Genomic DNA, 21,034 nt, shown 5'->3' with positions numbered 1-21,034 from the left:
GTCCATATAATGGTACACTACCATATCTGGCCAGGCCTTGCAAATGGGATGTAGCGCATTATCAACATAAAGTTGACACAGAGTTGGACTATTGCGCATCCCCTGTGGCAGGACTACCCACTCAAAGCRCTGGTCAGGTGCTTCCCTGTTGAGGGCTGGTAGTGTGAACGCAAATCTCTTAGTGTCCCGTGGATGTAACTTGATGGTAAAAAAGCAATCCCTCAGATCTAACACCAGCAAGGGCCAGTTACGTGGCAACTTTGCGGGATAGGGCAAACCTGGTTGCAGAGCCCCCATGGGCTCCATCTGATTATTAACCGCCCTTAGGTTGTGTAATAACCGGTATTTACCTGACTTATTCTTTATAACAAATATGGGGGTGTTCCATGGGCTGGTAGAAAGCTTTAAGTTCCCCTCGTTGTACTGTTCTTGAACCAACCTATGGGCTTGTGCGAGACTTTCCCTTTTCAAAGGCCATTGCTTAACCCACACTGGAGATGTAGTAGTCCAAGTGAGTGGGATAGGGAAAGCCCAAGCAATGGCGGTTAGCCCAAAGGGTGTTAATTGGTAAGTACAACCCCCAGTTGTGAAAGTATGTCACGACYTATTAGGCACTGCACGGTGGGAGGCAGTGGTACCACAGAAAAGACACTTTGTAGTGATTTGCCGTTTATAGTGACCAATAGAGATGGCGACTTTTGCGCCAGTGTCAGACCTCCTACACCTGTTACTGTAGTCATAGTTGATTGTAGGGGCCAGGTCTCTGGCCAGCACTCTGGAGAGATTATACTGGCATCAGCCCCCGTGTCCAGGAGACCTCGGAAAGTTATTGTTTCTCCCCAAAACTCCAATGTAATGTCATGTCTGGGTTGGTTACTTAGATCCACAGTAATAGTGTAAGCCCCCCCGTGGAGCCAAATCCTTGGTTTCCACGCGCTTGCTGACAACGCGGAGGCAGGGCTTTTGTTAATTGCTCCAGCGGAATTAACTGAGCAATCCTTTGGCCCTTGGTAATGTGTAATGGAGGAAACGGAGTGTATACTATAATGTGAACTTCCCCTGTGTAATCAGCATCGATAACCCCAGGCAACATAAATAACCCCAACATAGAAGCAGAGGAGTGCCCCAGGAGGAAGGCTCCCACTGCCCGCCCATTGATGATGATTGGTCCCTTTATTCCGCTTGGGACCTTTACGGGTTTAGGAGTGATCAAAGTCACAGTCACTGCGGCTGCCAGGCCCACGCCGAGGCTTCCTTTGGTGGCAGGTTGCAGGCTGGAGGTGTCTGTTGCTGGGTAACAGCTGCTACTTGTGTCGGAGCGCGGCTGCTGTGATGACTTGACGCGCTGACTCCGGAGTTCCCCGGACGCTGATGACACGCTCTGGCGCTGTGTGAGCTTGAACGGCACTTAGAACACCAGATTTCCGGGACCTGACAATCCCGCCGAGTGTGGCCAAACTGCCCACAGCAGTAGCATCTTGTTCAGTCGCTGGACAGAGCCTTGGGGCTGAGTGCTGCAGCGGCTTGAAGAGGCGCAAGCACGGCTAGAACCTGGCTCTGGCTAGCCTGAGCCTGTTCTTTTATTACTGTTYCTAACTCCTTAATTACCCCTACTAACATCGCCTGTGGCCCTGCCAGAACGTTAGTGACACGTTCAAGTGCTTCTTCAATAGTCCAATTTGCTCCCAATGYGCTTAATACGCTTCTAGTGGTGGAATTACAGTTTTGAAGYGYACACTGCTTGAGCATTATAGTATTTAAATAATCAGGGACTCCTGCTTTCTGTATARCGGTAGCAACCTTATCTATGAAATTACCGAAAGCTTYRTCCCRCCCCTGTTTTATCCCCATRAATGTTGGAACACCTCCTGGCTCTTTWWTTTWWYMAWKGSCMWTTKSSSCMRGSSSMWKGRKTYCCYKSMMYTTTYYKGGSCCMWYCSGRMCYKSSKTTYMRKKSMSMAAWKKKGSCCMMMAMCCMAMMRSYYMWYCMRRAWTKSCCCCYKGRRSSGGKYYYCWRGRRSCCSGRRRGKYMWWAMSSMKTKKTKGSYTWRRRSCYKSCMAWKSSMMWTRAAWWAAARSYKSYKRWKSYKKKKWAAAAWWARKTTKGRAAWWMCYTTWCAATCGRCCGGCAACAGAAGCTGCGTCCCCCATATGTAATCTAGCATCTGTTTAACTGGCTCGCTGGTGACTCCATATTGACTGACTGTAGCACGGAGCTGCGATAGKATTTTCCAATCCAAAGYGGTAATAGTTGCATCTATTTYGCCTTGCGGCGTTGGGTTAAACACTACTGGACACGCAAGGTCTTTTACCGCCTCTAAGCCCTCTGCGTCTCCTCAATGTACACGTTCTTGCRCAATRGTGGCCCACATATCCCTTCGYKTCCGGRTAATGGCAATAGCCGAGTCACCTTCCAGCCTAGGGACTCCCAGGCCACCCTGCGGAGTGACCTCCGCYRGGTCACTTCCTGCCTCGTTGCCAGGGCAWCATGGTGGCTGCAGTGGCGATGGCGGTGTGGACGGCCACGGCATGGAYGGTGTGGACGGCCRTGTAGGCCCCAGATTCCCAGGTACAGGGTTAGGCCCATTAGAATCTGGGATAGYGGAGGGCGGCAGCCTAATGGAGCACGCGGTGGGGGGTAGSGGACAGCCGGAATAATTTGGAGGGGATTCTAAGTYCCCCCCTTGCGCGATATTAATCTGATGGGSTGCCTWTCTTTCTRCTTGGTATYGGAATATTTCGCCCATTACTAYTGCATACAGCTTCCCCATCCTTTCTGCTGYCCCATTATCTCCCGATAAMGYGTCCCAAATCTTAKCGGAGAATTTTCTCCATTMGGCTACTTTGAATACGGTAGCCGGATCTCTAAAACAACCCTGATTACGAGCATAATTTATTAACTCTGGAATCTCCTTATGGAGATCTAGTCCCCTAACCTGTYGCTTTTCTAAAAAGCATATGAGTAATTGAGCMGCTTGCCTTTCCATAACGATCCTTTCCAGCGCGCTGCAGCAGCCTCCTCCAAGGTTCCRCGGCRAATGTTGTCGGCCRGATGCTTTCTTCCGAGRCACCCGGGTCAYGGTACTGGTAAATATCCCRCCGGCACTTTTGACGTCCCTGCTGCTAGGGACCTGAGTCTTCCTATAAAACACTCAGGGCATGGTGCCGTGGCTTTATCCTCCTGGCACTTTTGCCRTCCCGATTTCTTCGGGGCCTGATGGTTTTAYGTCCCCTGGCCGTGGCCTTCCGGCGCCATGACTTACGTGTCTGCCGTCCCAATCCACTTCGGTGCCATCCCGATCAYGTCGGGGATCACCAATTTGTCGGAGYGACCATTTGCCGAGAGACGGGAGAGACASAGAAATGACCTCGTAGACGTGGTAGAACGTGCACTCTCTCAAACTTTATTGCGYGCTYYGGAGRGTTTTTATACCCCCGGTTCCTAATGGTAACAGCAGTTAAACTTAACGCTTTTTCTAACGGGAATAACAGTAATTTAACGTTCATAGGCTTCTACTAASGATGTATAATTCCTTATATGGCAGTTCTGCCGTTGCAGGAGGCGCGTGCTGACTCCCCTTGCCATACAGTTACATTGGTKGTTCTCATGGCCACGAGGGAACTCGAGACAGGCCCTACTGGAACCRTTACTGCACCTGCCGGCTGCTGGCCAACGATGGCCAACGGTGCAGACTGTTCCAGAACCTTCACGGGTCTTTTCTCCCCTTACCAGGCCTAGGCCTTCCACAGGTAAACTAAGGTATGAAAAGGCATATTAAAAATGTGACTTCTTTTTTTTTTTCATAAGAGGATGATTGCTAACGTCTGTGTGCCTTTTCTGTTTAAAGGGTTAACCCAATTAGAAGCATAACTATGAACACAGATAACAGGCTGTGAGCTGGTCTTGTTCTCTGCTCTGGTCCTGCACYGTGATGGGAATGACAGCTTTGACTTTTGTATCAATAAAGGAATGTTAACTCCTGTCTCCTGGTGGTCTGCCAGTATCCAGTGGTTTCCCAGCAATCATTTCAACATGTCTAGTATTAATGGAATAATAAATATTGAATTGGCGTTGCTTACAGATAGAACCAAATGCCAACAGACTTGGGATAAAGTTGTTGGAGCTGCTGTGAGCAGTGGTGCAGGATGACGTGGAAAGTGGTTTGCCAAGGCAGAGAGGCAAAGTGGGGCTCATCAGAGAGTTGTTTAGAATTTGCTGGGTGTTTAGATATTGCATGGGGCTCAGCTGAATGCCTTAGATGGTCTGCCTGCGTCCTGCCACTTATGTCCTCTCCAGGGAATCATCGACATATCCCAGCAAATTCCATCGTCCTCCATTTTTAATTTTAATATGAAGGAATTATCTTTCTCCACATGATTTTCATAATTTTCCTGCTTGTTTTCAGTTTTGGTGGTTTTTTTTTCTTTTTGCTTCCTGTATTTCGACCTATTTGCAACCGTCCTTTGAGAAAGGTTGTGTGTTTCTGTCATATTTGGATAAATATTGTACCCTGATCCTTTGTCTGGCTCAACAGCTATTTGCATGGTAAGAATGAGAACATACACACACTCCTCTGTACAGACTGTTCTACCTAACAGCAACACAAAGTCTCACAAATGTACAATTACAGGATGTCAACTTTAGGGATACAAGAGGTACTGATGTTTTTTCCACTGTGAAGTCCACCATGCCCAGAAGGAGAAATAGGGTAGAGTCTGGTGCCCTCTTGCGACTGCATTAAACTGCTGAGAAAAAAACATCCTCTGACTTAAAACGATCAGGGCTTGAATTACACTGGAGAACACAAAGAAATTTATCCTAAACAAAAGCTTGAAGCATAGAAAGGAGGAATTGAACTCTCAGTGTAATTTCTAGGATGAAACCTCTGCGTGGTTCAGAATAGAGGCAGTAGACTCATAACTCATAGTTGACAGGTGTGTTGAATATTTCAATGATGTGTTGCTTTCATAAAAGCTTTTCTTCATGCTATTCAACTGGATATGATATYGAAGGATGGAAAAGTCACAGTTATACATTAATATTGCTTTAAATAGTGGAATAATATGCCCCACGCTACATTTCTACATTAAAAATACCYCAAATTCTGCAAATTCTGGGGCTTTGAGGTCATTATGATCTGAAACTATGGTCCAGCAAATAATTTTCAGGTTCATATTTAATTTTCTGCAGCCTTCAGGAAGGAGGAGGATGGGTATTTTCACAGCTTTGGTTTGACCTCACATTGATTTATTTGTAATGGATTTCAGTATCTCCAGAGGAAAAAAAATAAAGCTTTTTTCTGGGATTTTCCCTTGTACAGTATTATTTTTTGTCTTGGAATTGGACTAAAAACTTGTTCTGGTATCTGAAACTGAATGCTACACAGACAAAATGAGAAATATTTAGTATAATTTCYAGCTTCTCCCTTCTAATGAGAGGGGAATATTTCTGGTCAGAAGAGGAARTAACTCAAACAAAGCAAGCATGGTCCACTCAGCCTCTCATTAAGGAAAGTCCCGAGCTGAGTTATAAAATCACACATATCTTTGAATTCTTCTCTTTTGTAAACTGAGGTTGGCTTCTGACCTTTAGTTTCCCACCAAACCTTTTTGACACTACAGTCTGCCTGTRTCTGCTTCACACCCGTGTACAGAGGAAGATCCCTATTTGTCCTCTTCTTGTTTCTGATGAAATTTCAGTTTTGTTCTTGGCCTATCTAGAATCTCCCGACTTTTGTCCATKGGCCATTCTTGCCCAAGGCAAGACAGCAAGAATTTGGTCATACTCCTGAGTTGCATTGCTTTTTAATGTACATTTTCCCTCCCTTTTCCATATCTCTGTGTCCAGTCCTGAGTTTAGTATGTGTCCTTGCATTTGATCCTTTAGGACTCAGCTGTTGCTTCCAGCGATGCAGTGGAGTGCACCATTCCACTGAGAGCCTTATTTTAGGAAGGGTTTGAACAAGAGGATTAGAGACAGTTGGAAACCATACATGGAGCTAAATGTAAAATTACAGTTTTTTTTTAATATCAAATATCCTGTATCAAACACATTGTCTCATCACCTATAAATGTCAAGCATACAAGAATAAAAACTATTCTTGTAGTGGGTAGTGTGAGCCTCGTCTTCTTGACTAAAATTAGGAAAGGCAACACTCCCCTGCCCCCAAATTAGTCAAATAGATAAGTAATAGTGCTGTTTTTATAGGGTCACACTGTCAGAGACTCATCACAGAAAACTGATGCTAACARGTGCTTCCCAACCTATGAAAGCAGTGCCAGGATGGGAAGAGCTTGAGAGGCAAAGTCCACATGGATAGATCTCCAAGAACTAAAGATTTTAGAGATTACTGCCGGTGGCTTCCTGTGTACAGCAGTGCAATGATGTTACTGATTCTTTCAGTCCTGTACCCAGACAGGTACTCTGAGCCTCGTGAGTTCTCAGCCCTGAGTGTTTCCAGTCTGGAAATCAGCACTACACATCAGTACCACTCTCATCTTTTGAAAACAACAAAACACCTGCAAACACCAGAATATCAGTGACAAAATCCCAGCAAAATCCCCAAGGATCTAATGCCCACGTTCCCAAAGGAGACACAAAGTTAAAATGAAAGYCTGCATATTTTATTTTTCTTCTGATACCCCGGCACAAATAAAAGCAAATAAAGTACTTTGAATCYGACCCTGAAAGTGCTGACTAATTAGGATTTGTGCTATATGCCTCATATTTGCCTCCATGCAGTTCACTGCTCCATTGCAATAAGCTCTGAATATGCACAGACACACCTGCTCATKCTTTCTAGTATCTCCTGCAAGGGTTTGTATTTTAAATTGAGGAGCCAGACAATGCTCAAGGGAAGAAGTGTCACATTTTACAGATGGGGAACTGTGATACAGGCTGCTGCATTTCTAAGTAGCTTTCTGAATATGGATATTTGCATATTTGTTCAGAACATCTGCGACTTAAAGTTTACAAGGCTTTTTAGGACTCTGAATATCATACATAACCCTTTCCCCACAGTATCTCTCTTCTCTTTGATTCTTCATTGCCCTCAAGAAAATATTTCAAGACACTTTTGAGTAGAGGGAATGCTCTGTGATCATGGACTGAAATGTACAGGCCCTGTCACCGAGACTACCAAACAGGATGGATCATTTCATGGTGCACTGAGAGGTTCTTCTTGTAGACAATATTCATGTGATGTTTTGTAAAATTTTWACCACATAGCTTATCATCTCTCCTCAGCAGACTTGCTGTCTGTCTGAAAGGCTGTTTTTTACTTCCTTACCTCTGAGCATTTCTTACAGGTTGGAACAAGAGAGTAAAGTCCTAGAAGTTATCGCTGACCTGAATTACAGGTGAAATGTAATGAGTTCAGAGTCCTACCCTTCCTTACCAGCAGCTCAAGATGGCAGCTACTAACATTTGCTACTGGGGTATTAGTGTCAGTCGAGTTTGGGATAGCAGATTTCTCTTTTCATGCTTCACATTCTTGTCACTTGAAGATTGAATCATAAGGCCATGCTGCATCCCTGCTGCGAACAGAAGCGCCCTCTCCTGTGCAAAGGTTCATTTTGCAGGGAAAGAGGGAGCGCAGTGCCACACAAACCACCCCAGCAGGCACTGGAAGAGATGGAGAGGACTGGTGGGTACCAAATCCTCTAGACACTGGTTGCAGAAGACATTCTGGGAGATGCAGCTTTGGGGATGCTGACACCCATATGCTTCCCAGCATGCCAATGAGGTTAAAAAATTATTGCATCTCTCTGATGCAATCCCCCCACCCTTATTTGCTACTCTTAGTTTGTGCTGGTTTGAAAATAAGATGAACATCCCAAACTGTYAGGGAACTTTGGCATCATTTCACTGTATAGAGGAAGTTCCCTAAAAGACCTGTGCCACAGCATGAGCTGTAGAATGACGATATCCTCACTAAGAAAAGCCATTTGGTTGTGGATGCTTTTGAAAGCCTGGTTCTGAGTTAGATTTCATCACTCCCTACCCAGCAGAAATTTGACATTAGGTTGTACATTTGAGCAGCTACAATATCACCAGCTGCAGAAGAAACTTGTCATACATGGAGAATCTGAGTTCTTCCCTATGGGGTTTTGCCTGCTTTGGAGCAAAATTGTAGCAATACTCTTGAGGCAAAATTTAATACAGAACATGAAAGCATCTCTTAGAATAGATTTTTATAAGCCAGTTACCCAAAACATTTACTTAAAAAAATTGCAGTCTTCAGAGATAACTTAAAATCAAYGAATAAGCAAACAAATCACATCTATTTTCTGCAAAAACTAGCTTGGCCAGCTCTAGTTCATAGCCAGAAATTATTCACTTCATTTTTTACAGTCATACTTAAAATAATCAGCAACTTATCTCCCAGGTACATTATAAATGTCTGAGACATATGTAAAAATAAAATAATGTTTTATTTATTCATTAGCCCACTCTTCTTTAAATCAAATAATGGAAGTTATACCTGAGTAAACACTGAGTACAAAGGAGAGTGAAATTTTCTAATTCCACCCCCTTCCACTAGTGAGCAGCTTACCTGCTCTGAGCTTTATGTGTGGAGACTTGGCCATCTAAAGACCAAATTTGGAGGCACGGCCTAGGTTTAGTTCTGTACTCTCTCTGTCTCATCTTATAGCTTGAGCTGAGCTGGGGAAGTCAGGAACCACATCCGTTTTGGGAGCTGCAGATCTGATGTGGCAGGTGAACTGTTCTTCACAGCACGAGGCAGTCCCTGCGGGCTCACTGGTGGTGTCTCTGCAGGAGGAACAGATGGAAGGACCCACACAATCAATGCAGYCCTCAGATCTGCTCTGGACTGAGAAGTGTCCTTTGCTGTGTATCTCACACGTGTACCAATGCTGACACCTTTCCTTTGCGTGGGTGGCACAGTCAGATCCTGTCTGACAAAAYAGATCGTGTGTTTGAATTATCAGATAAGAAACAGTCACTTTATCTGATGGGATATTTTAACAACGTGGAATRTTTCTTGATGCCCTCACTCAGCCACAAAGCTGCTTCTCTGTTTATCCAAAGAAGTCAGARTCTGCAGTTTTCCCCTGTGGTTACATTTCTTGGTACAAGGCCCCTAACTCCTTCAGTAATCTATCACAGAATATTTTCRTTTGGAAAGAACTTTTGGAGCTTATCTAGGTAAATTTCCTAGATAAATTTAGATTTCCTAGGTAAAGGAAGTATTTGTCAGTTCTAAAGCTTTTAGTTCAGAGTGTTTCAGAACAAAGAAACTCCACAGAATTTCCCTGAGAAATGCATAATGATATAGTAATTTAGAACAGCATGCAAATCCAGTGAGGTAAAAGAATGCAGCTGTTGCATCAGATCGTGACAATCCCTGTCCCCTGCATCTGTGGCACKGGGCTCCAATGTTGGTTCATGGAGTCATAAAATATCCTGAGTTGGAAGGAGTCRGAATTGATGGAAGGATCATCAATTCCGACTCCTGACCCTGCACAGGACACCCAAGCATCGCACTGTGGGCCTGAGAGGTTTGTCYCAATGCTTCTTGAGCTCTGTCAGGTTTAGTGCTGTGAGMACTTCCCTGGRGAGCTGTTCCAGTGCCCAACCACCCTCTAGAACCTTTTTCTAACATCTAACCTAAGGCTCCTCTGACTCAGCTTCAGGACAATCCCATCCCTCRACCCTCACTTTTATCAGAGGAAGAGCATTAGAGAGGCTTCAATTCGTTGAGGTCGGTATCCAACTTGCATCCATTTCAATCAGTTCAGAAGCCTGTACCTCTGGTTTCCTCTAAATTCACTATTATTCTTCAGAGTCTGCAATCAGACTATGAAAATCCTGAGGCCAGGGCGGTTTGCATGTGCGTCTTCAGAGGTGAATCCCCCGGGCTCTGGCTGGCAGGGGCTCTGATGAGCCRTGTTCTGCTGCTGAGGAATTCTTTAGCAACAAAAAGTTACAGATATTCAGCACTTTGCAGGTTCCTCCTTGATACCGTGGAGATTCTGGTCTGTGGGACATGTATGAAAATAGAAATCTAGAATTTGTTAATTAGCAAYACAACAGAATTTCACATTTTTCCAAGAAACAACCTCCAATTTAGTATTATGTGGACTACTTTTGAGGACAAAACCATTTCACAGATAAATTCCAGAGGATTCATTAAATAATTAAAAAAATAAAATATGTAATAAATATATATAAATTGAGAATATATAACTTTGGCATAATGGTTCTTTCCAAAAGCACAAGAATACATAAGAATAAAGCATAATATAYAGAAGTATCTATGGCGATTTTAAGATATTAAAAAGTATTGTATTTACATTAAGGCTGGTTAATACTAATTCAATGCAGAAATGTGAACATCAATAACAATTTCAATGTATCACAGGAATATAACAGTAAAAATGAAATGGAATGATGCTGTGAAACACTCTACAGACTCATACTCAGATTATTCATGATCTCTGTTGAACCACATGCAAATATGAAGTTGCTTAGATAAACATTGCCAGACTTGTATCATTCTTACTCTTTAAATTCTTGTTTGAAGGCACAAGGAACTCCCATCAATAAGTTATTCATAATAAAAGCAGCAGCAGCAACAATGAAATTTGCCCCAATGTGGCCTCCTGTATGTGCCTCCAGCGTGTCCGAGGGAGTTCCCAGCTGTGGGAGGAAGGACTGTGCTCTCCAGATTGCCATCCCTCCTATCTGTGAGCCTATCCATATCTTCTACAGACTCCYACACAGTAAAAGTGGGATCATACCAAAAGGGAAGTGTTAGCTTAGTCAGAAAAAACCCACGAGTTCAACAAACGTTTGGAGATGGCATAAAAGCAGTCCCTGACTCCACCTGGAAATGTACACATTTTCTACATATTTCAGTACAATCTAGACTTGCAAGTAAAATTTACTAACTGTAAACTTTCAAGCATTAGAACTTTACATTTTAATTATTTCAGGGCAGTGCAGGATCTTGACTAATGCAGCAGCAGTACTGTTGGTCTGTGTTACCAGGCYGTTGTTTTGCTCTCTGATTCTCCTGGAATGGGCAATGCAGCTAAAGTCACACACTGAAGTATGAGGAAATTGTTCAAGCTTCTTGCTGAAAGATGTACTCCTTTTTAATATTTTCCACTGGTTAACCACAAATGTTAACAGCAGAGTACTGAGAATCAGAACATGTACCTTCCCAAGAAGCAAACTTTTCAACCATAAGAACCGTAACAATAGAGCCTTGCTCTCCTCAGCAGTGCTTTTTAAAATTTTAGAAGATTTTTTTTTATCTCAGAAGATAAAACTGGTTTTATTTCATGTGAGAAAAAGAGTCCAAAAAATAAGCTTTTTAGGTCTCAATTTGAGTCAAAGTAAATTATTTAGTTTGTTCCATACATCCTTAGCAAAGCAGTATTTTCACCAGTGATACTGGTGGGCAAAGTTTATTGTATGAGACAAACAGAAATGTGAATTATTGCTCCCACCACGTCCTCAAGGAGCTGCTGRTCCATGCAGGACATGCAAGATGATGTCAGTGTGTAAAGACTTGTGTTCTGCAGCTGGCATTGGGAATTTCTTATTTGTTACAGCTGCTACCAGCTAGCTGTCACCTTGCTGGTCTCTGCCACTAACACAGGCCTTCTGAATGTCAGATGAATCTGTTATTTCTTTGTTGTCATKTCTTTGGCCCCCTTCCTCTGATTCCTTTGGTGTTTCCAATTTTCTGCTGTCAGTCTTGTGATTACTGGATGAATTTAGCTTGGATGAGTTCTGTCTCCACCTTTTCAGGCTCCTGTAACTGTCTTTTCTGACGTTTTCACTGATCAGCACGTAGATGATTGGATCGGCAACAGCGTTTGCRGTGCCTAAACACAGAAACACTGTAGAAATTGAATATATCCCCTTTTCAAATGGACATGGGCAGTTCTGATGAAACATGAAGTATATGGCTCTTATGAGGAGCACAACATGGTATGGAGCAAAACAGACCAAGAAAATAACAATAATGGCAATAGCCACATACTTCACTTTGTTTTTTTGGCAACGGGTCAAGCTGCTGCTTCTTTTTGTAGTTTGGAAAATTCTGTAGTTTGTAAAAACGAGGATTATGAAGGGTATGACAAATCCAAATAGGAATCTAACAATGCTGTAAGAAGCCAATTTTATGTCGAGGGGCACTGTCTCAAAGCAGGTTGGAACATTTGTATATTCTTTCTCATCTTTGATAAATACAGGAGTGTGGATTACTGCGACCGCAGCAAAGAGAAAGCAGACTATTATGGCAGCCTTTTTCTGTCCTCTTCTCCCCCTTGATTCCAGAGAAWACACCAGGGCCACATAACGATCCACAGAGATGCAGCACAAAAGCAGAATGCTGATGTAGATATTGCAGAAGAAGATGAATCCTGTTATTCTGCAAGCAGTTTCACCCATGGTCCATTTGTGCTTGTTTTGCACGTAGGTAATCCATAAAGGCAAGGTACTTAAATACATCAGGTCGCACAATGATAAACTGAAAATGTAGACAGCAACTACGTTTTTCCTTTGGATTTGTACAAATGCAAGCAGAGAAGTTAAGAAGTTTGCTGGAAGGCCTATAGCAAAAACAATGCTGTAAACAGCAACCAGAGGGGTCTGGCTCACTTYGTAGGGAATTCCTAGGCAAGTGGAGTTAATTGTGCCATTTGTGACACCACAATCTTCCATTTTTTTTTTTTTCCCAGCTGGTGTTTCCTGAGAATCAGAAGACAAGGTGGAAAGTTAGCATTGCATCACTTAAAAATGTGTCAGTAAAAGTTATGGTCCCAYTGGTGCCAACTTGACATGTCAGGGGAGCAAGTGGGATGGGGGAATGTTTGAGAGGTGCCCCCTCAGACAGAGGGATGTCTAAGCATCAAATTGTAATTCAAATGAAAACCAATAATAATTACTCGGCTGAAAAAACTATACACCATTTTCTGCTAATATTTGTGATGATCAGTTTTGGTCTGAACACCAGAACTCAAGAGATTTATCACCCTGCAATTTTCAAGCTTTTATAAAGAATCAAATGTAGCATTGATGGCAAAGATGAGCAATATCCAGGAATGAATTTGTCAGATACAAACTGCTCCAATGAGTTTTGTTTGCTGCCCTGTAGTTTTGAGTTGAGCAAAGCCTCTCCAAAGTACTGTTTTCATTTTTCTGTGGCCTATCCTGATATTCTAGATCTCACCAACCATGCCTGGGTGTTACAGCAGGCTCTGGCTGTGTCTTGCATCAACAGCTCAATGTATTTTCATCAGCATTCTGAGGCTTCTCGCTCTGTGGGAGTCACTGCACGTGACAAACCACAATTACCGTGTGCATGTTTCTCACCTTCAAGATGTGCAAAATATCTCATCTTCCAGGACAGAGATACTGCCTCTGGCTTGGGCAGAGGTGCACAAATCACTCGAAGATGAGGTAATCTGCTCAGATTTGCTGCATGCCTGCTCTGTATTTACACTCTTCCATTTCTAATATTCTGGTGTTGTGCYCACACTGTTAGACAAATAGATAATTACATTTCTTACTCCTAAAATGGAGTGGCTCCTGCTGCTCATTTGTGCCTAAATGTTGTGTGTGTAATCTTTTCTGAAAAAAMAAAGTCTTTTCAGCAATGCTGAAGTCTAAGAAAAGGGAAGTGAAAACAAGCGGGAAAGCAAAAGGCTTTACTTTGCCTGTTTTTTTTAAGTTTGTCTTTGAACAGCTCATGTGAAACTGAACTTCCAAAGGAGAAGCTGGAGTGACAAAAATAACCMCTATTAGGGAAAGTAAAAGAAAATTACAGATATGGCTACCAGGAAGAGAAGGACAAGTGAAAAAAGGCACAATAGTTGAACAGAGATTGGGTGAAATTAATTCACCTGGGATACAGAGAGACAGAAGAGAAAAAAGACACAGTGAAATCCATAATATGAGTACAATTATATGAGCAAAGCACATTAATGAATATATTCTTTTMTTTTTTAATATTTTTCTGATCATCCATCTATGCCAAGGATTATTGTTACAGCTCAAAGTTTTGWGGCTTTTATATGGATATTAAGAATTATTTTAAATAATCTCTATGATAGTTAAAATTAAAACTAATCTTTTCATTCACGCTTTTCTTCCTGTCCCCAATAACTGCAGAGGAAAACAACCTGCGTGTCTTAAAGCATAAATCAGTGAAAGAGGACCTGAGTTTTTTTCTGAGGGATTTTGTGTGCTTTCCTGAGCAGAATGTGGTGCTGGGACTATTTGACACCAGGGTGCTGCGGGATGTCAGGTGGACACATAAATGTAATACCGAAAGACATCAGTTCCCTGGTGTGACATTTGTGCCGCCCACAGTGCTCGCCACCAGCAATGTCACTCCTCCGACGTCTGAGCCCAGGCTTCTCCTTCTCATGCAGAACTTACCCTGCCTGACTGYAAATTCTCAACTAATAAACTTTTGTGTCTCTTAACTTGACAGGAATGTAAGAAATTGCTGTGGATTGTTTGCTCTGCTGTTCTTGAAAGTAGGAAAAATGTTTATGGTGCCTTTGATTAGAAATAGGTCATGGCCCATTGGCCCAGCAAATCAGTGAACTGCTATATTTTTTTCCATTATTAATAAACAAATTAGTAGGTAAAGTCACTTCTATAAGCAAATCTTATCATAAAAATGAGAAACAGCCGCAGCTCCACTTGGTCACCCATCAGACCGATCATTTCTATTGACACACACAACAGAGTGGAATTTGAAGCTATATAACTTGAAATTTGAACATAAACCCATGTATTTTTAAGCAATATAATTTCAAATTTGAAGATAATATATGAATATATAATCCTGACACTATATAGTTTCTAAACTATGGTTAGAGAAAAAGTGTTTTAAAGCTATCCTGGGAATCCAACCTGAGCACAACTCTATTTTAAAATGTCTTTCTTTCACTGGTGAAGCAGGTAAGCCCTCTCTTGACTAGTGCTGGTTCAAACAAGTTAAGGGGCATTTGTAGGCTGAAAGCAGCAAGACCTTGGGGTTACACAGCTTTAATAGTTAATTCTGTACTGCAGATATGAGATATAGTGGAGATATAAGCAGTCTTATAAAGATACTAAAATWAAGATAAATAAAACTAAAGAAGGTATTATGTAGAAGAGAGAAATTATTAATTAATTGCCTCTCAGGAGGGGAACACAGCAATTTTTTCTGATGTGGGAAAGATACTTGATTTACCTCATGATAATACTGTTCAYAGATGTGAACTCTCAATGATAAAAATCAGTAAGATTTTTTAATGTGCAGGTTTTTGCATAAATCCACACATGCACTTCTCTTCTCACAGTAGTATTAAATGTGCTATTTTGCTAAAATGAGCAGCTGTGGTTTTAGTAAGGGGAACCCTCCTAAATCAGGTTTGACAAGGGAGCCAGTTTAAAAAAGGGATCCTTCCCTAACTGGGTGTCGTAGTGCCAGGTTACCCTACCTGGGGAGGGACTGCACAGGAGAGAAGAATRTCTGGTGGGTGGGGGAGAAATGTGTTAACAAAACACTCTGATACTGGCTTTAAAACCACGTTATTCAACATTTWTAAAAGTGGGTAAAATGCTTAAATGTCAAATGTTGTAAGTATGGGAAGTTTACGGGTGAAAAGTAGACCCCAAAGTCTTCCCGTACAAGGGGACTTTTTTCTCCAGTCTCATGATTCAAAGGCTGTGAGTCATGATTTGGGGACTTTGGACCTAGCAAAGTTTCCCTGTCCTCCCTGAGAACATCAGAGTTCAGCTGTTGCAGGGCAGATTTATTCTCTGGTACCTTCCAGCTTGTGTGGAAAATATCCCAGAGCCAGAGGAGTGGCTCCATGGAGGAGAGGCATCAGGAAAAATTCCCATAAATTTGAGGCTAAACTATAAAGCCTGTCGAGACAAAAGGCTGAGGAAAGTGTAGGTGYTGGAACAGTGGCAGTGACAGTGAACAGCTGAGTGTGGCTCTGCTTCACAACCTGTTCTTCACTCCCAAAACCATCAGGCACTCAATGACTCCCTAAAGCTATTGCAGTTTAATTGGTAGTCTTGGCAGCAGGGGCTGACTGTATATGGCTTCTGTTAATTAAGTGGATCATTTGGAAACCCAACTGACCAAACTTTCTTGCTGGCTCGTTCTGGAACTAAAAAGTTTTAGAAATGGATGAGAGCTGTGATTCCCATTCCTCTCTCTCCTGCACCAGCGTGCTCATGGATGCTGAAGCACAGCCAAGTGATGGCAGATTTAGCACTAAGAGCTTACAAGTGGATGGATACTGCTCTGGACTCCTGAAAAAGCAGTCTGGGATGTTGGAGAACAGGCTGGAATATCGGGGACCAGGCTGTTTTAACAAGATGAGGAGCTTTGGCTGTGCTGGTACACTGTTAGAGCTGAGGGTATCTCATTGCCAGGAAAATCTGACTTCAAGTAGCAAACAAAGAAGCACCGAGACCCATGTCCAAACCCATGGGTGTACCCCTTGAAAAAGAGTGCTCTGTTATCCTGTAGACTTTAGGATTTCCCCAACAGGTTTTTATGGATATTTTCCTCCTTATTCATGGCCTGCAGGCCTTCAAACAGACTCCTRCCAATCCTTTGGCACCTGCAGTTAGAAACACACTAAGAGCTGCAGRAAGGCCCAGTCTAGAGCTATGTCCAGCCCAAACTACTGTGACTCAAAGTCATCTCTGGGGTGGCAACTCTTCACTTGGAGTTGCTGGAGATTTCTCACCCTTCAGTGAATGCCAGGAGGTGGCCTTGTGTGACACCTGGACCAATGCAAGTCACTAAGAAAGGTCTCCAAGTCCTGAGCAAGCAGAGGACAACCACAGCCACCCCATGGCCAAGAGACAGACTTGTTCCTGCTAGGAGGAGCATCATTTGCAGACCTGTGAGGGTGGGATCTCATCACCTCCCGGGCAGGCAAGGTGATCAGCCTGGCAATGGCATGGCCAGGCCTATGGCTTGTGACATCCCTTAGTCAGAACCTCTGTGCTCCCCCAAGAGCTGCCACACGAGAACAGGGCAGGGTTGTAGCAGAGTTGGTGTGAGTTTTAATGGCCATTCAGTYATTCTACCTTGGGTAAGCGGCTTTGTTTGTCTAAAGTGGCTGTGGATGGTGGCTGGCCAGTGGCTCTGTTTGTTTCCCATGTTTTGTTTTATTAGTCGTCAAGGATTTTGTCTGACCAGTGTGGTCTGTCACTGCTGAGCCCTGCCCAGAGTTRCTGCCCTGGTCACTTCCTGCAGCCTGTGATCCCCTGGGTCTGTCTTTCCCTGTATGTGGTCTCCATTCTGCCACGTTCATCCCTGCCTTTCACCATCCTGCTGCTGCTTTTCCTCCCTCTGTCCCAAGCCTGTGGGGTTTTCAAACTGCTGCTGTCCCAGGAGAGTCACAAATGGTGGATCATTTACAACTCTTCTGTTGCTCAGGTTCCTGAAGTCAGCGGATGCTGGCTCGAGGGCCAGTGTCCAGGTAGTGATACTTGCAGAGAATATTTATCCATAACCAAACACATCTGATCAAACTCCCAAATTCATAATCTTCCCCTCTTCCTGCACTGACACTTTCACTGCCATCATTACAGTCACAGGGATCACAGGCTCCTTCTGCATCCCCACATTGTCTTTGTCTCTTTCATCCCTTTGAAATTCCCCAGTCAGAGCATAGTTTAACTGTGCTGCAAAGAGTGAGCATGGATAGGATGGCTTCTCTTTGCCAGGCGCAGGAAAATGCAAAGATAGAGTTGAGTTTTGACCTGTGACAGCAGATTAACTCTCCCCAATGGGGGTCTTGCGTGGCCCTTGTGGGTCTGCACAGAAACTGCTGTGACGTGGGAGCTGCACTGCTGTGGTTGGAACATCAATGCTAAAGATGTTGCTGGGGAAATACAGAGCAAAGGGTTGTCCAAAATAACTTCATGATCTGTCAGACTTGGGCTCACTGACATAGTGGCTGTCGCTGACAAGTCTAGCTAGCTTCCTCTCAAAATTGTTTTACTTTTGTTTAGAAGTGGATCTGCAAAGCATTGCCACAGCCTTCTTTACTTGAGCAATCCTATTTTTAACAGAACACCAATAAATGGTATTTAACAGTGCTCTGAACTCAGACACCAATATTTCCTCCTTCTCCATTTGCTATGAAACAGAATTTCTTTGTTCCTTTTTATCCTAAGATTTGCTCTCTAATTGGAGAACCTCCATTGTCCTTTTTGACATCTAGGTGACCTTCTGTAGCTCACGCCAGTAGCAGGGCTTTCCCCTCAAGACTTTAGATACCAACAAAAGCTGTGATGCTCAAAGATTCCTCTTTGCATGTACACACATCTCTGACGTCTCTGTGAGCCCACTCACTTCTGCTAAATCTGTGGTGTTTTGTCTGAATCCTCGTCTCTGATCTCTTCTGSCTCTTTATGTACCCACCACAATGAGCATCTCATTCTTTGCTGGCACACTTAGGGTCTGCCCTGGAAGTTATTGATGTAAAAATCCCAGTTACTAGATATTTCCCAAAGTGTCSTGACACTTGACAGCAACATTATTTGTGTGATCATGGTGAGGCTGTGAGATCAGTGTCTCCCAAGAGGCGGCAGATGCTGAAACCTGAAAGAGCCATATTCAGTTTCAGGCAGAAGTCTGTACAGACAGGGTGCTCAATTCAAGCTCTATGATTTCTTCAAATGTAATGTCCTGTGCACAGAGTGGTGGATAACTTCTCAGAAGAAAATCAGTCTTGCCCATTACTCATTAATAAGCAGAATAAGTGGTTTTGTTTTATTTTTGTTGTTGTTGTTTTCCCCCTACACTTCTCTACACCCACARTGAAGTTACTGGAAGTTAAAGAGATGCTGGTTAAGAGGCTGAAGCAGATCTAAATAGGATTATGAGAAGGACAGGAACCCAGATCCTCTTTGGTCTTTGGCAAAGTCCTCAACTCCCAAAATATACAACCAAAAAAAAAGTTAATTTTAACTCGGTCTCCACATTCCTGAGTGCCAGAGATCAACAGTGCTGTGTGAATAAAATATGGAGTAAAAGAAGGAATGTGGTGTATCCAATTAGTCACTATAGACCAGCAGGTTAACTTGACAATTAATGCCTGCCTTGCTTTTCCAGCAGAGTGAGGATGAGAGGAAAGGGTGGGTGTGAATTCTCCTCAAAAGAAACCCAGCATTCATATTTCTATTATAATTCTGTATTCATGGCTCATGCACTGCTGTAATAGCTAAAGATAACCTCACAGCAACCTGTATTCTGCCAAAATCCTTCTATCCTCACAGCAACCTGTATTCTGCCAAATTCCTTCTATCCTAATCATCATCTATTCCTGACTGGAACTAAAGTTGATTTCTAAGAGAATTCGTATTCTATAGGAGAAAGAATTCATAAAGTAGACTTCATGAATTAAGGTAGGAAGGACTTCGTCCACTGCAATTAATTAATACAGACCCAGCAACTGCATCAATCACATGGAGATTTAGACTRTGGTGAAACATCAACACAATCTGCATTTCTTGAGCACAAGCACACGGCATGGAGAAACAGAGACCAAAACAGAACAAAAGAAAATGCTGCTCTATGGAAGCGATGCTTTGAATCAGAGATGGAGCACTTACCTTTCTTGTCTTTCTTTTTTTTTTTTTTTTTTTTAATTTTTTTCCCTGGTTTTCTCAGAGGAGATGATGGAATGCTTCAGCTCGTGCTGTGCTCACAGGCTGCTCTGGCAGAGCTGCAGGAAGTGGCTGAGGTGCCACATGCAGTTGTAAGTGCTGTCTGCGAAAAGTTCTGACCACAACTTMGTCAGGCTCGCCCAGTGTGGCACTTTCAGCTGGGTGTGCACTGAAAAGCAGAAGCTTTTCTGCAGAAACACCTTGGAGGAAAAGCAGCCATAAAAGGGAAAGTGTTTGTTGTCAAATCTGTCACTTGTACASGGGTGGAAGGTTGCTTTTGTGACTGCCAGACAATGTTTGGGCTCCCGTTCTGGGCGTGCACCTTATTCACCGTGCAAATGTGCCCCAAGGGAGGGACAAGGGACCSATGGCCTTCCCCAAGCCCTGGGGCTCCTCAGGGACAGGATGCCTGAGGGAGATGCTTATCCTGTGTTTCTACAGTGGAGGCAACAMATGAACTCACCTGAATATGTGTGAATTGGCTGGGTATTGAAATAGATGGCAAACAATATTAGAGCCCAATAAAGGGAGTGGTGATAGGAGGGAGAGCCTATTCTGGTGCCAGCTGGGATAGAAAAGGCTGAGAATGCTGAAGAAAATTCGGTGTTGGTTTGAGCACCTCCAAGAAGAATTCAGTTGCAGGAGTTCCTTAATAGCAAAGGGCATTGATAAGAAGGAGCATATGATCTTTATTAAGTGTCCTAGTTGAGGCTTTATATGAAGGAGGAAGAAGATCCCAGTGTTGTGTTGCCAGCCCAGACCTTGTTTGTGAGACCTGATCCACGTGTTTTTGCAGATGATACGTGTCACTCAGTGAAAATCAGTTATAACTGGATTTATTAAGTTTTCAGGCAGCTTCTCCATCAACTTCTACCAATTCCACTTGCAATGAGGTTCTTACAGGACCCCACTCCTGCTGCTGGAAATGGAAAATGTGGGGCTGTCAGTTGCTAAGGTTTTTGATTCACTGGTTTTCCAGCATGTGATGGGTGGGATGACACAGTCAGATTCCTTCTGCTCAGTCAGGCTTCATTAATTTTTGCATCTCCCATCTGTATTGGAAAGCCCTTTTGCTTTAAGTTTCTCTGGTTTTGTGAATGGTGTGTAGAAATTTGGCTGTTCTCCTTTTTCACTGGTGCAGTGATGTGCTGTGTGCCTCAGGGGTAGAAATCTGYTGAGCTGAATATGTGACTGATCATGGCCTCATCAAGAAAAGSTCTCTCACTCTGAAGAGAAAAGCTCTATCAATTTTGACAGTCCTACCCCTCCATGCACTGGGATTAATATGGTCCCTGTCAGGAGCTCATGGCAGAGCACAGCTGGCTGTCACACAGAGCTTCTGAGAGACCTTTGACA

The 21,034-nt window shown here is 43.2% G+C and overlaps 1 protein-coding gene across 1 annotated transcript; it reads right to left on the bottom strand.

Annotated features, from left to right (window-relative positions):
* Window positions 1-10,902: 10,902 nt before the first annotated feature.
* GPR132 (G protein-coupled receptor 132) lies at window positions 10,903-19,775 on the bottom strand. Its single transcript, XM_057376598.1, has 2 exons — window positions 19,625-19,775; window positions 10,903-12,727 (listed from the first exon to the last, which is right to left on the bottom strand). The coding sequence occupies exon 2, from the start codon at window positions 12,698-12,700 to the stop codon at window positions 11,594-11,596; it is 1,107 nt and encodes a 368-aa protein (XP_057232581.1). The 5' UTR covers window positions 12,701-12,727; window positions 19,625-19,775; the 3' UTR covers window positions 10,903-11,593.
* Window positions 19,776-21,034: the final 1,259 nt, after the last annotated feature.

The sequence above is a fragment of the Malurus melanocephalus genome, unplaced genomic scaffold (assembly GCF_030028575.1).
Source record: "Malurus melanocephalus ecotype Western Australia unplaced genomic scaffold, MMel_1.1 scaffold_283, whole genome shotgun sequence".
Lineage (NCBI taxonomy): Eukaryota > Metazoa > Chordata > Aves > Passeriformes > Maluridae > Malurus > Malurus melanocephalus.
This window is presented reverse-complemented; position numbering and strand designations above follow the sequence as displayed.